The sequence below is a fragment of the Quercus lobata genome, chromosome 10, assembly GCF_001633185.2.
Source record: "Quercus lobata isolate SW786 chromosome 10, ValleyOak3.0 Primary Assembly, whole genome shotgun sequence".
NCBI lineage: Eukaryota > Viridiplantae > Streptophyta > Magnoliopsida > Fagales > Fagaceae > Quercus > Quercus lobata.
Window position 1 is genome coordinate 4,670,159 of NC_044913.1, and position 16,367 is coordinate 4,686,525.

Here is a 16,367-nt window from a genome sequence, read left to right on the forward strand (position 1 = left end):
ACCGGACCGCAATAACAAACAAAAAAAATTTAGATCTAATAATCTCTCTCCTTTCTCAATAACTTACTAACTTGCTCTTGGGTCACTGTCGTCATTAACATGGTGCCGTTGTCGCCACCACGTTGCCTATAGCAACCCATTTGGCGATCTTTTCTTCAGCTTCTGCTGCTTCTTCTTCTTTGTCTGCTCAGAAGCTTACACACACGTTTCTTCATTTTATTCTGCCTTTTATGTTTCCTTTTATTTTAATCTTTAACTTTTTGTTGTTTTGTGTGCTTGACAAGTGACAAGTCACTGACAACCCATGTGAACATCATTCAAAAATTCAAACTCTTACCTCTTTTTTTTTTTTTAATATAACATTATAACTATTTATGTGTGCTCTGCCCAGACATCAGAACACTACAAGTACAATGACCAAGACTACTTATTTGTGGCCTATTTTAGTATTTTAATACAACAATATCAATATCAATTTTTTTTTTATTTTTTTTATATGTATCAATATCAATTCTATTATAAATATTATATTATATATATATATATATATTTTGGACGAGAATACTATATATTATATATTACTAGTATAATGAATTAACCATTTAGCTACAGCTTAAAATTTGATAAATAAGATATGAGTTGATATTTTTAAATATTATAAACAAATTATATGGGCCTTTACTAATGGATATACAACTATAATATATATATATATATATTAAATATATAAAATAGCGATAAATTCGAAATGATATATTGATATTGATCGGTATTCGAAATATATCGTATCGATGACCAAATCGTTACAACTTTTGGTACGATATTGACTTTCTTGAACCAACACATCAACATAGAAGATATTTTTCTTCTCAAAAAAAATAAAAAATAAAAACATGCTAGGTATTTTTCTTTTAAACCCTTAAACTCATTATTAGTCTTTCTTTTTCTGCCGATCTAAACAGTACAGTTGTAGTTAAAGTTTAAACAACCCATTGTGCACACGTAGTACGGAACAGAAAAAGTACATTGACTCTAGAGTCCAGATCTCACTCAAATATTATATATAATAATAATAATAGGAATGTGTTAACGGCACCGTAACAGCAATATTATTGTATTATTTTTACAAAAGTTTTTTTTGTCTTTATTCACAAATCTTCAACTTCTTAAGTACTGTTCTTTTTGGCTTTTTTTCTGACAGTTTTTTTTTTTTTTTTGGTCCTTTTCACCTTAATAATACAGTTCTAGTGTCTTTTACCCTTCTTTTGCCCTGTTTCCAGACTCAAGCGCCGCTGGCAACACTATAGGAGAACAAGGGAGGTTAGATCGGTGTTGTATTATAATTATTCTTCTTCTAAGAAAAGGAAAACCAGTTCTTCTCCTAGAAAGCAAGGGAGGGTTAGTTCGTTGTTGTATTATTGTTATTATTATTATTTTTTATCGGAATTATTCTTCTTCTTCTAGGAAAAGGAAAACCAGCTCTTCCCCTGGAAATTGGTCGTTGTTGTATTATTTTTTTTTTATTTTTTTTTAAGAATTATAATTATTATTCTTCTTCTAGTAAAAGGAAAACCAGTTCTTCCCTTGGAAAGCAAGGGAGGGTTTGGTCGTTGTTGAATTATTATTATTCTTCTTCTTGGAAAATCGGTTCTTTCTCTGGAAAACAGGGGAGGGTTAGGTCGGTGTTGTTCTATTATTATTATTCTTCTTCTTATTTTAGCAAAAAAAAAAAAATTATTCTTCTTATAGGAAAAGGAAAACCAGTTCTTCAGGCTAGATCGGTGATTTATTATATATATATACACCCTTCCCTTCTCCTCTCAGGCTCTCACCTAAACTCAATTGTCTCTTGATCAAACCTCCTCTTCTTTCTCTCTCTCTCTCTCTCTCTCTCTCTCTCTCTCTCTCTGTTTCAATTATTTAATTTAGCTATCAAATTTTTCGTCATCCTCGGAGGAAGAGTGACACCCACGAGGTATTTTGTCCCATCAATCTCTGGGCTTTTTACTTGCATTGTGGGCATCAATTTGTTCTTATTCTCATACTTAACTCTTTCTTTGTTTCCCTAATTTGCAGTTCTCTATTCACATTCATGGAGAAGATAGTGCTGCCTTCCGACAAGGTAAAAAAAAAAAAAAAAATCTTATCTTTCAAAGAAAGAAGTTTTTATTTCTTTTAATGCTGAATCTGTACAATTTCTGGGATCCTTAACTCCTATAAATAGTAATAATAATAACAACCTATAGGTAGCTAGGTTCCATGTTAGATAAACTGTTTCTAAAGTTTAATTTTTCAGACAAATACATGATTTACTTACTTTTTCTTCTCTGTGTTTGGTGTTTGGGAATAAAGTCGATCAAGGAGGACCGGATAAGTCAGTTGCCAGATGAGATGCTTATCTCTGTTCTTTCTTTCTTGACGCCGAAGGAAGCATTTAGAACTAGTGTACTTTCCTATAGATGGAAATGTCTGTGCCCATTCTTGCCTCGTAGTTTGGACTTTGATGGTCTATATACAATGTGGGAAATTGAGAGAGAAAAGAAATCATTGCAATTTGAAAGGAAGAAATTTTTACAGTGGGTGAATGACACTCTAAAATCATGTCGAGTCTCAACTATAGATGAGTTCAGAGTTTGTTTTCATTTTGATGATGGTTCTAAAAGTCACGTTGATGGATGGATTGACTTTGCAATCTCAAAGGGAGTTAAGAGACTTGAATTGGACTTTACAGCAACATTCCCATTCAAAGATGCAAGTAATTTTTATAGGTTTCCAAATGAGCGTTTTACAAGTGACAAAACTTGCATCAAGTCCCTCACATCCCTCACTCTAAAATACATACGTGTAACTGGAGAGCTTTTGGAGCACTTCCTTTCCAATTGCCCCTTGCTTGAAAGATTACATGTGGACAATTCTGAAGATTTAGTGAATCTGAATATTTACGGTTCATCGTTGAAGTTGAAGTACTTACACATAATACGTTGTTTAGAATTTAAAAGCATTGAGATCAATGCTCCAAATCTTGAGTCTTTTGGCTATGTTGGTAATGAAATAAAACTGCATGTTCATTCTGCACCCCGTCTTCTAGATGTACGTATTGGTGGGATGTATTCACATCCTATATATTATGCATTTGGCTCTCTTTCGAGCTACCTTTATCAGCTAGAGAGTTTGACACTCGATGTTTACTGCTATACTTATGTAAGCACTTCAAATTCATTTGCAATCTCTTACATATATGTTTATTTAGTTTTACACAATTTACTCTCATCTCTTGTTTTTTCCTTTTCAGGATGGCGTTGAATTCCCTGAATTTCAAACTCTTACCAAGCTTAAACACCTTAAGGTCACAGTTGGCGCAAGTGAAGGATCAAGCCTCCTCGGTTTAATACCTCTAATAGAAGCAGCACCTTTTTTACATAAATTTGTCTTTGAGGTGACTATTCTTGTCTCATAACTTCACACAAAGCATACTAGTAGCTTTTACTCTTTAATCTAGGTTATGCAATCTGCACACTAATTGTTGGCTCATGGTTTATCATCATTTTAGAGATATATATATATATATAGATATATATGTATGTATGTATGTATATATATATTTTAAATACTACTTTGAACTGATGAATAGTGATAGTTATACCATTCCAATAGTTGAACCCAGTCTTATATATTTGATCAACAGTTGTTTGTTTGTTTGTAGATTAATGTTGCTCAGTCTTACTCTATTTGAGGGTTTTGTTAAAATAATTATTCATCATCCCAATATAAAAATAAATATTCTTATGCAAGAAACTACTAAACTTTGAAAAGTGAATACTCTTATGTGAGAAACAACTAAACTTTGAAAAGTGAAGATGATGACTCCAATAGAATTGAACATTCATTTCAAAACCTTTTCCTTAGAAATACATAATGTCAATGTTTCCGACAAATGACAATTCAAGTTCAAAGGTTTAATTTTATTTTATTCTTTAATCTAGGTGATGCAATCTGCACACTAATTGTTGTCTCATGGTTTTCCCTTTTTTTTTTAATATATCTTTTTGATCTAATTAACAGATACTCCTTTGAAATCGAATTTTTCATTTGTCATAAGCATTTATATTATGTATTTCTAAGGAAAAAGTGTTGAAATGAATGTTCAATTCTATTGGAGTCATCATCTTCACTTTTAGCAATTTCTCACATAAGTGTTTTTATTTTTATTTTGGGACGATGAAGAAACTCTTTAAAAAAAAAAAAAAAAAACTCCAACATAGAGTACAACTGAGCAACATCAAGCTGCAAACAAACAGCTATTTTTCAAATACAGAAAACACTATACCACCACATACCACTCAATCATGAATAGAAATCTTGACTTTCTTACAGCCCTTAACCATGTTCTGACCTCCTCCCTAATGGCTTTAAATCTGGTCTTGTTAGATATAATTTTCCCTGCATCTTCTGATCATCATTATTTGTTTCTGATTCCAAAGAACGTAGCCGGTCATCATTATTTGTTGTTTGATGGTAATCTATATTATTTGCTTACACATATCCCCTTGAGAATCATTGCTCTTTGTTTTGAAGTTCCTTACTTTCCTTTTCCAATTGCATGCATGACATGATTCTTATTTTCGTTTTCCCAATTACAGTTTAGATTGTGGGAGATCAATTTTCCAAAAAAGGCAAGGAAGGTGAAGAAATATCCCAATGAACACCTGAAGGAGGTGGAAATAGTTGGGTTTGCAGGGCGTGCAATAGACATTCAGCTTGTTGTTTACTTGCTCGAAAGTGCCATCAACCTTGAGAAGATTATTTTTAATCTTAGTGCTCCATATTTAGCGGGGATCCCTCGCCCAAAGAATATTAGGACAACTGTTAAGTATAAAGGTGCCAGAGAAGCTGCAATGCGGCTAAAGGAAAAACAACTTACAAGAGCTGAGTTTGTTATAATGTAATCATCCTTGTTAATATTAGTGAGTGTTGGTGTGTGCAAGTTAATATTTATTAATATGTAGAGAGCTTGAATTGTTTTTGTTTTTAGTGATATTTGATATTTATATCAAAGTAATTGTGACTTGTGACATAGACGAGTAATTCTTATAATGCGATGCTTGTCTTCTATTGTTTCTACTTGATTTGTTTATTCTGTTATTGAAATTGAAAAACAAGTAATGTCAATTGTAGTAGTTGACGTTGTCCTTTGGGTTTCGGTGGTGGTGGTGGACCCGTTGTGGCCTTTGGGTTTTGTAGGCGGTGGTCTGATTGTGGTTGGTGGGTTCTTTTTGCGGTTGTTGGTGTTTTTGCTGCTTGTGGCTACGGGTTTGTTATAGGTATTTGGCTAGATTTGGTTGGGTTTATTTTGTGTTGTGCTTTTTGGGTTATGGAGTGGAGAATGCGGTGGTTGTGACATGGTTGTTGGTTGGTGGTCACTTGTTCATCTGCCATTGGGTTGTGATTTTTTTTTTTAATAGGAATTTTGAGTTAACACTAATTTAATGTATCGATTCGAAAGATAGAAGATATGATGTAAAGTGTATTGTAAAATTGTGTGCTGAAATAATAATTTTTTGATGTAAAAATGACTTATTTTTAGAACAAATGATGTTGTTGCTCTTCCAGCATTAGCATTGGGCGGGTATTGCTAAATTTTTTTTAGCAATTGTGAATAGTAAATTCTCTAAAAACAGAGATTACTGTCAAGGGTGTTTAGTTGTTCACCACATCGCCTGACTGCACCCAAATCGACCCAAGCTGCCTTCAAAATGAAGTAACTGTACCACACCACAATTGGTAATGAACCACACTGTACCTATATTAAGTAAGTGGCTGGCCTAACCTTCAGTTTCATTTTAAAAAGATTTCACTTTGGTTAGATGCAAAATCAAAAGTTCAAAACATCATTCACTTCTCCGTTTCACACCCACTCTCACAAAATCAAAAGTTCAAAAGTTTAATAATATGTATATATATATATATATATATATATATATTTTGTATACACTATATATTTGTAGTACTTTTAGTTTATTGTCAAATTGTCATAGTTTTTTTTTTTTTTTTTTTGTTTGTATATATTTGTGTTACTTTTTTTGTTACACATGTTTTATATATTTTTAAAAAAAAACTTACTATCATATTGTCATGATTATGAATAGTAAATTAGAAATTGGTCATGAAATCTTCAATAATATACCATCCAAAACCAACCAAATCACACTGTACATGTAATCGCAAAATTGCGATGCACTTATGGATTTGGCCAAACCGTACCATGTGGTGCTTAAAATTTCTCAAAACCGCACTGAACCACATCGCGAACACCCCTAATCAATGTAGCTGTGTGGGTAAATTGAAATATACTATTTTATTGTCTCTCTCTTCATAAATAAATTAAAAATATCTTCTCTCTTTTTAGTCTCTCGACAAACCCCCTTCTCTCTCTCTCTCTCTCTCTCTCTCTCTCTCCAAGTTGCTCAACACATCAGGATTAGGTATCTTAACCATTTCTCAGTGGGTTTTCCTATCACGAGCCTAGACGCTTTGGGTGGTCACTCGGTGATTTTGTGTCCTCCGAAGTGTAGATTAGTGCTTGTGGTGGTGGTTGTGATTGGTGGGTTGGCAGTTTTGAAGATTTTGGTCGGGAGATCAGGGTATATGACTATGTGATTTCAAAATGAGTATGTGATTTTTTTTAATTTGGTTTTCTATGTATAGATATGTGATTTTGTTGGTTGTTGATGGTGGTGGTAGTAGTGGTGGGTTGTGAAAGTGGTGGTTGTTTTGGTTGAGTTTTATTTTTTATTTTTATTTTAATTTTGGGATGGGTATTGATTGTGGTGGTAATGACTTGTATTCATTGTGGTTGTGGTGGCTAGTTTTGATTGTGGGTGAAGAGAGAAAGAGACAAAGAGGAAGAGAGAAATCGCAATGGATGAAGAGAGAAACAGTGAGGTAGAGAGATAAAGAAAGTGAAATGAATAAACTAATGAATAATATTAGTTTAGATGTGAAATATAAGAATTGGGATGTTAGATGAGTTGTACAATGATATGTCTCCCTTTTTTATAAGAATTGTGGTGGTGCCTCTTATTAGAGGTCCCCATAACTGATAGAATTCAAGAATAATTTACTAATTTTATAGATACCTTTTATGATTTTACCACACAATTTTCTACCATTATCCTATATGTAGGACATTATGATTTATTGCTTATTACTTTTGTGGACCACCATTTTTTTTTCCGAACCCTCAAAATTAGCCACATCAACATACTAGAATTTTCTTTTTAACTCATTAGTCATCTCATGATATATTGTCTTTCTTTCTCTACTGAGTTATACAATTAAACATATTGCGCACATTGTGTAAGTACAGTGCCTCTAGAACTTAGAGTAAACTCACTTGTGGTTTGGTTGAAATTCATATTGCCTACACGTGGGTTGAGTCACTTTGCTTAAGTAAGGTTTACTCTGTTTGTCTTCTGTAACCCACTTCTGTTAAAAATAAAGATAAATATGTATTTTTGCTCCCTTTTTTATGTTCCTCTCCTCTAAAAAAAAATAAATAAATAAAAAACAAAGAGAAAATGAGATCTAAAAGTTAGGGTTTTGTAAAAGTTAAGAACAATAAAATCTATATCTCATTTCCATTTCTCCACATTGGAATTCAAACTTTAACACTATAAATGGTGTTCAAAGGTCATTTCTTCGAAGAAATCTGACTCTTCAATTCCCATGGATTAGGGGTGGCAATTGACTCTTCAAAGGTCATTTTCTACCCAGCTAAATAAAAATTAAATACCCATTACCCACCTAACCCATTTAATCCTTGACCCATCCATTTAACCCAAAATACCAAATAAAACAATTTTAAACACATAACAAATAAAATCTCATGAATTAAAACCAAGTCCAACCAAAACCCAACTCACCAAAAAAAAAAAAAAAAAATTGATAATCAGTAACGAGTTGAACAGAAAACCAATTTAGGAGCAACTAGTTTTGTATTCATCAATAAAGAGAAAAACTCAATAAATCAAGAAAAGAAAATCAACTAAATTTTCAGGAAAACTTAAATTTCACCTTTAACTCAAACTTAAAAATTAGCTATCATTCCTCTTTTTCCTTCCATTTTTCTAAGCAACCAAACAAAACATAGACACACACAAACCTAAAATTCAAATTATATGAAATTGAATTAAAAAAAAAAAAAAATAGTGTGTTAGTCTAACTGTTGAGATATATCAACTTCTCAAATGAAAACCTATTCACATAAAAACTTATCTCTCCCTTTCTTTTCTTTTCATTCAATTTTTCTCAATAACCAAACAAAACACACAAACCTAAAATTCAAATTCTTTAAAAAACCATTTTGAAAATCTACAATTTAATCCTCTCTTCTTCCTTTGTGAGTGAGTTTGATCTATTCTTTAAGCAAAATGATGTTGCAATGTGATCAGAGCTAGGGCTAGAATTGACGCCACGATGGCTCACTCTAGCGACACTGACCCGTTGGTAGCCCTTTCTCTTTCTAGTGGCTCCACTCAACTACTAGTAATTTTAATGTAGCCTCTAGGCCGTCCCTTCTGAGATCCGACTACAAAACCACAACTCATTTGATCACATACTCAATGAGTTACGCTCGATTAATCTAGATGGTGGTTGACTCTAAAACCAAATGTTTGGAACCCATGAGTAGAACTCACCCTTAAAAACCGGCTTGCAATGGGAGGGTGCTCAAGAGCTTATAAACACATTGTTAAGCTTATATTTAATTAATATGGGACACTAGGATCATAACATGATGCCTCAATGTGAGAGAAGGTGAGAGGGATTAGACATTGTAGGATATGTTTGGAAGCTTTACTTACTTTTTCTTTTGGGTGTTTGCAAATAAAGTCAATCAAGGAGGACTTCATATGTCAGTTGCAATATAAAATGCTTATCTATGGTCTTTCTTTCTTGACGCCAAAGGAAGCATTTAAAACTAGTGTTCTTTCCCATAGATCTGTGCCCATTCTTGACTCATAGTTTGGACTTTGATGGTCTATATGCATTGTGGGAAATTAAGGAAGGAAAGAAAGGATTGAATTTTGAAAGAAAGACATTTTTACAGTGGGTGAATCACACTCTAAAATCATATCGAGTCTCAACTATAGATGAGTTCAGAGTTTGTTTTAATTTAATGATGTTTCTAAAAGTCACGTTGATGGTTGGATTAAATTAGAAGCATTTCATAAAATTAAACTAATTTGGTTTTACATACTCACGTGCTATGGAATGCTGTCACAAATTATAGAAAAGTCACATTATAATTACTACAGAGCAATATAAGCTTAATTTAAGAACCAAAATTGGAAGATATACGTGTACCAAGTAAAGTTTTTTTTATTTGGAGAGCTATAGCCATGATATAAGTCCAACAAAATGGAATTTGCAGGAACCTTGGCGTCCTAGCTGCAAAACCAATATTGAATCAACTGGACGTGCCTTATGGGGTTTGTGATATATGCTGTGTAGTTGTTTGGAGAGAGATTAAAGTTATGCCTTTTGTTTTGGTTTAAAAAAGAAAAGAAGAACCAAACTACATTTTTTTTGAGAATCAAGAACCAAACTACATAAAAGACTAAAAGCAACACAAAGCAAACACTGACCATTAATGAAAACTATTTTCCTTAGAATTAAGCCACAAATCCTCAATCCAATGGGGGGAAAAAAAAATCCGCAAAAGGCAAATCCTCATTGAATTGACCTACATTACTTCCTCAGATTACTTCCAATGGAAAAATGTGCAACTGGCCTCTTTGTCAAAGAACTCCTCTTAATGTCTTCACGTATTGTTTATCTTATTCTATATTCCCTCTATCAAAATCTTCCAACGAAAAAAAAAAAATTTATCTTAAAGATATGCCTTATCGATCAGTAATATTTAAGTTATATCCATAGTAAAAGTTACAATGCATATGACAATTAATTCAAATATCTATGGTATGATCTTAGTGTTCCACATGACTTAAATGTAAGTTAATCTCAGGTTTCACCCTAAAAAAAAAAAAAAACATCATATATATATATATATATATATATAAACTCTTGAGCACCCTCTTTTTGTAAACTAGTTTTCAAGGGTGAGTTCTACCCTATGAGTTTGTATCATTTGCAAAAGACTTTAATCAATCTATTTAGCGAAACCACAATTTCTAAGACTTTAATTTTATTAATTATATATGTAGTATATATAAGATATATACAATTTTATTAGTATTTCTTAAAAAAAAAAAAAAAAACCATTCTATTAGTATTAGGTAAGATAAAAAGCTGAATATTAACCTGCATTGTGCAACATATGAGTACATTATATGATACATAATTTTTTATAAGATACATAATTAAATATTAAAGATATAATATAACTATCTAGAATTCTAGAATTTTTATAAGTTAAAATTCTATCTATCTATCAAAAATTTATATATAAATGTACGTTACCAAAACTAAACTAATACATTAAGGACTTTCTAACTTTTGTCATTGGATTCAATTGTACCTAGATAGGTATTTGCACCCGATATTAATCCATCTTTCCTCTTATCTCATTTCATTTGTAATATTTTATATTTTTAACTTTTAGCACACCTAATTAGGAGATGGTTCTAGATCTGGTAACATATCACCCGTTTACGTTTCTAAGGCTATTTTTGGTTAGAGGGAAGAGAAGAGAAAAGTATGAGGGAAAAAATAAAGGGAAAAGAAAATATGTGTTTGGATGTAAAGAGAAGAGAAATGAAAGAAATAATTTTCCAATTTTATCCTTTTAATTTATAAATAAATAAGAATATAAATGTATTTTTATGTAAAAGGTTAAAACTTTTTAAGGGTATAAGGGTAATTTTATGAATTTGGATAAAAAGTTAAAAATAAAAAACTGGTAGAACCCATAAAAATCTTTTCTCTCCAGATTTCATTTCTTCCTTCTATTCTCTTCTAAACAAAGGAAAAAAAGTCCTTTCTCTTCCATTCTCTCATTTTCCCTCAAACCAAACATAATCTAAATTAATATATATTACGACGATGAGTAATTGTTGCTTGGGTTTTGTCTAATAAATAATCCTGATGACTTTGTAATGTGCATTAGAATAACAATGATTTTCTTATTATAAAAAGAGAAATCACTATATAGCAAGTACCAATAACACTACACATATATGATGGAAAAAATTGGCCTTTGCCCCTTTCAAAAAAACAATCCAGCATTTTGCCCTCTTTCTCAAACTAATTAGGGAAATGCTCCTCTTTTGAAATTCGATTTTTTCAAAATCGAGTTAAGCCCTATAGTGGTGTTTTTAAGAAGTCTATAGTAACGTTTTAAGGACCTATAGTGGCGTTTTGTAACTCGATCTCCATGAAATCGAATTATAGGTAAAAAAAAGAAAAAAAATTGCATGTAACTCGACTTCATGAAGATCGAGTTAAAAAACGCCGCTATAGGTCCTTAAAACGTCACTATAGGCTCCTTAAAATGCCACTATAGGACTCCAAAATTTTTTTTTATAACTCGATCTTGAAAAAATCAAGTTTCAAAAGAGGGGTATTTCCCTAATTAGTTTGGAAAATGGGGCAAAATGCTGGAATTTTTTTTTTTGAAAGGGACATTTGCCCATTTTCTCCCATATATGATATATTGACAAGAGCTGTCTTAGTGTTATTTTCTATCTAATATGATTCAGATTTTCTAGAGTATGAAGAACCTTCTACAATTTGTAATTTAGTATCAAATTAATGAAAAAAATAACTTCTTTTTTATGTGTAATTAGTTGCAAGACTATTTGCACATTTAAAACGAATCGTTTAGTATACTTTTATTTATTTTATTTTATAGAATCAATTAGTATGCTGTTCAAGTAGAAAAAGATATGGTTCTTAAATCTTAAGAAAGCTGTTTGAGTTAGTACTTAAAAAAAAAAAAAAAAAAATTGTCCCAAATGTAAAAGTTGAAGGCGATGCTAAATCGGTGAGTGTATAGGCTTTTAAAGAGATTCTAATGAACTGGTAGACAGTTAATATTGATGCCGTTTGGATTGCACTAAACCTGCGTCTGCGTTCCTTTTTTTTTTTTTTTTTTTTTTTTCATTTCACGTGTTTTGCTGAAAGCAAGGGACAATTTTCACTGTAGCAGTACTGTTGATACAATGTAACAGTACTGTTCATAGGACCCACAGACACTTTATTTAGAAAAAAAATATTAAAAATGGATCCCACGATACTATTCACATATTTAAAAATTATTTTGCTACAATGTTTTCAGTTTTCAGTTTCAGCAACAATAAGTTCAATCCAAATGGACCCATTATAGAAGAAATTGGAGAGTTCAAAATAATTACACTGTAATTTTTTAATTTTGTTAAGGGTTTATAGTTGGGTAGCTTATGAGATAGCTAATTGGGGGGCTTTGTCTTAATTTTTGTGGGTATCTTCTAAAAAAATAAAAATTTGGGTAAGTACTAATTATGGCCTATTGGATGAGATTAATCTGAATTAGTTGAAAAATAAAAATAAAAAGGCTTTGACAAGAAAAGTTGTACATATTGGATGAGATTAATATTGTGGCCCCAGTACTCTTCAACTTTACAACCATATTTAACCTAATGAAATCTGATTCTGCCTAAAATGGTCATTATCACTAAGAAAAAGGGGAAAAAATTTACAAAGAAGAGACCTAGACTCAAAATCAAAGGATAAGATTATTGTATTAGGCCATATCAGCAGAGGTAGAATTAGAAATTTAAAGAATAAAGCCACGGATATTATTAGGACTAATAATATGTGCCTTAATTTATACCTATATTATTAATATCTTTTTGGTAACTATTCTATGATAATAAAATATATGATTCCCTAACACTATCATTCCATATAAACTGAACTGAATTGAATTGAACTGGTAGATGCTTTATTATTCTCAACATTCGATTTAAACATTCCATCACAAGCATAACCCTTGCCCACAAATAATCCCTTTTTAGTTATTACATAATTATCAAATTCCATAGTTTGCTTGAAGCTAGCCTTGTTAAGCAAAAAAGTTGACATCAAATTCTTCCTCATGGACGGAGTGTAAAGAACATCTTTCAATGTTAACACACGTCTAGAAGTGAACTTCAATTCAACCTCACCACTCCCAAGAATCTTGGTTTTGCTAGAGTCACCAAGCATAACAATTTTTTCTTCTTCAAAAGAAGTGTACAATTTGAACCAATTTTTGTCATAGCAGACGTGCCTATTAGCACCAGAATATGCCCACCACCCTTCAACATATTGCACCATATTGATGTATGTAATCATAGCCACTAAAGGCTCTTCGGTTATGTTAGCCAGTGGGATAGATTTATGTTTCCGAAATTTGCAAAAACGAGCAATATGCCCACTCTTGCCACAAACAAAACAGGATCTATTAAATTGATCTTGTGAAGGAGGTCCATGGTTCTTATTATAATTTTTATTCGGGTTTCCCTTTCCTTGAGGTCTATTATTATCTTTAAAGGCTCTCTTTTTAGGCTTCAATTGATCATTTCTAGAAAAATGATTTTTGGGCATTCTATTATTGGCTGAAATAAGATTTACCTTTGTGGTGGAATTATCATTGCTCTCTTGTGTCATGAGTGCATCTTGTCCTCTAGCCTCCTCCTCCACATGGATGCGTGTGATCAAAGTCTCCAAGGATGTCTCTTTTTGTTTTTGCTACAAAGTTTTTTGGAACTCCCTCCAAGATTGTGGTAGTTTATCAATTATGCCAGCTACCACCAAATTGTCTCCAATCTTTATGCCTTCGGATCTCAGTTCTGCCACGATCATTTGAAAGTCTTGTGCTTGATCCACCTTCGAATTGCAAAGCCTTGCTTGCAAAGCTTAACTGGCAATTATACCATGATAAAGATTCAATGTGGGCAAAAGTTCTTTTGAGCAAATATTGCTCTCATCAGCGTGGGCAGTCTTTAGACCCTGATAAGTTGCCTTGTTCCTCGAATTGGGCTGCGATTAAAGTGGGGTTTCCAACCTTTAAGTAAGGAATTTGTTGGAATGTGGGTAATAAGTCAGGTTTGAGTTTTTGGGAGAGCAACTGGGTGAAAGGCAACATTGTTAGAGATCTTATTAAAGGCCCTCTTACATAGCATAAGGAATTTCGGACTGTTGTTGAAATGCATCAAAATGGGACTTGGAAATGGGAAAAAATTTCCTTTGAGCTCCTTAGGCAGGTCGTTGATAGAATCCAAGCCTTACATATCTAAGCATTTGGTGAAAAGGATGACTCCTTGATGTGGAAACTCTCCCCTAATGGAGAATTTAGTATGGCATCGGCTTACCTCTTGGCCATTGCTGAGCTGCCTAAGCCCTCTCCATTCACGGACTACTGGATTTGGAGAGTGGACACATTGCCTAAAACCAAACATTTCTTTTGGCTATGCAACCATGGGAGCGTACCGATGAGGCAAGTCATTAAGGCAAGAGGCATCAATTGCAATGGTATTTGCCCTTTGTGTTCTGTACATGAAGAAACTATATTACATGTCCTAAGAGATTGTCCAGTTGCTAGGAATTTCTGGTTGAGCATAGGAGTGCCTCAAGCCTTGAATGATTTTCTTTCCCTTGATTTGATGGACTGGCTAAAGTGCAACTTTTTATGCAACAACAGTATACATACAAACGGCCTTCCCTAGAGCACCCAATTTCCCTTTACTGTGTGGCTGTTATGGAAACAGCAAAATAAGGCTGTTTTTGAAAATTCCCCTTTAAACCTGAAGCTAAATAACCTGTGCATTTAGACTGCGAGAGAGTATTTCTATTGTGTGAGCAAAGGCTAGAAAATTAAGAGACAAATTACTATTCAAGTGCGCTGGAACAAACCGCCAGTGGGATGATTTAAGTTGAATGCTGATGGTGCTTCTTTTGGCAATCCGGGCAAGGCGGGTGGGGGTGGATTTATACGTGATCATCATGGGAGTTGGGTAAAGGGCTACATGAGGCATATCTAGTTTGCATCCAATATAGCAGCTGAGTTATGGGCCTTGAAGGACGAATTGATGCTTGCTTCTCAGCTCGGCATCACTCAACTCCTTGTGGAGTTGGATGCTAAAGTGGTTGTGGACCTAATGCTTTCTTCAAAATCCTCTAATAACTCCTTTTTAGCTTTGCTCAATGATTACAGGTACCTCTTTCGCCAATTCAACCAAGTCAAGATCAGCCATGTTTATCGGGAAGCGAATAGATGCGCAGATCATCTCGCCAAAGGAGGATGCACCCTGATAGGGAATTTTGTGGTTTTAGACTCTCCTAATTTGGATGAACTTTGTATCTTTTTAGATTCTGATGCTTTTGGTCTGTACTCTTTAAGGCTCTCAACCAGTACTTCATCTTTTATGGCTAACTAATTAATGCATATCATCCATTTTAACCCAAAAAAAAAAAAATGTTGGACATTATGATTTATTGACCACCAATTTTTTCCCCCTCTCGAAATCAGCCACATCAACATACTATATATTTTTCTTTTAAACTCTTAAACTCATTATTAGTCTTTCTTTCTCTGCTGACCTAAACAGTACAGTTGTAGTTTAAAGTTTAAACAACCCATTGCGCACACGTAGCACAGAACAGAAAAAGTACATTGACTCTAGAGTCCCAGATCTCACTCAAATATTATATATATAATAATAATAATAATAATAATAATAATGATGATGATGACGATAATACAGTACTAGACTATTATCATTATTCTTCTTCTAAGAAAAGGAAAACCAGTTCTTCCCCTAGAAAGAAAGGGAGGCTTAGTTCGTGGTTGTATTATTATTAGAGCATTTGCAGCAGTGGAGCTAAAAAGCTATAATGCTATTTTAGCTCCACCACTATAGCAAAATAAGCCCACAGCAGTGGAGCTAAAGCCATAAAATTTGACTGATTTACTACAGTGCACGTCTAAAGATAGATGTGCACTGTAGCACTCATCTAAAAAAAAATATTTTTTTAATCATCCGCCGATTAAAATAAACAATCCACGCTCACTTTTTTTCATTCTTTTATTTTTATATCTCACCGTCTCCTTCTCCCTCACTCTCAACTCCTTCTCACTCTCAACTCCCAGATCACTCATCACCGTCGCCGCCACAGACCAGCCCAGCCACGCCGTCCCAGCCCAGATCAGCCCAGCCTCGCCGTCCCTCGCCGTCACTCATCTCTCTCACCCATCGCACTCCAGATCAATCATCACCGTCGCCGCCACAGTCCAGCCCAGCCCACGCCGCCCCTCGCCGTCCCAGCCCAACCCAGCCCACGCCGTCGCCGCATCTCCCTCGCTCATCTCCCTCGCTCATCGCCCTCGC

At 33.5% G+C, this 16,367-nt stretch overlaps 1 protein-coding gene across 1 annotated transcript; it reads left to right on the forward strand.

Moving 5' to 3' along the window:
- The first annotated feature begins 1,216 nt into the window (after window positions 1–1,216).
- LOC115963354 (putative FBD-associated F-box protein At5g38570) lies at window positions 1,217–5,121 on the forward strand. The gene is made up of 5 exons (XM_031082320.1): window positions 1,217–1,975; window positions 2,077–2,122; window positions 2,353–3,201; window positions 3,293–3,436; window positions 4,641–5,121. The coding sequence occupies exons 2-5, from the start codon at window positions 2,093–2,095 to the stop codon at window positions 4,944–4,946; spliced, it is 1,329 nt and encodes a 442-aa protein (XP_030938180.1). The 5' UTR covers window positions 1,217–1,975; window positions 2,077–2,092; the 3' UTR covers window positions 4,947–5,121.
- The last annotated feature ends 11,246 nt before the right edge of the window (window positions 5,122–16,367 follow it).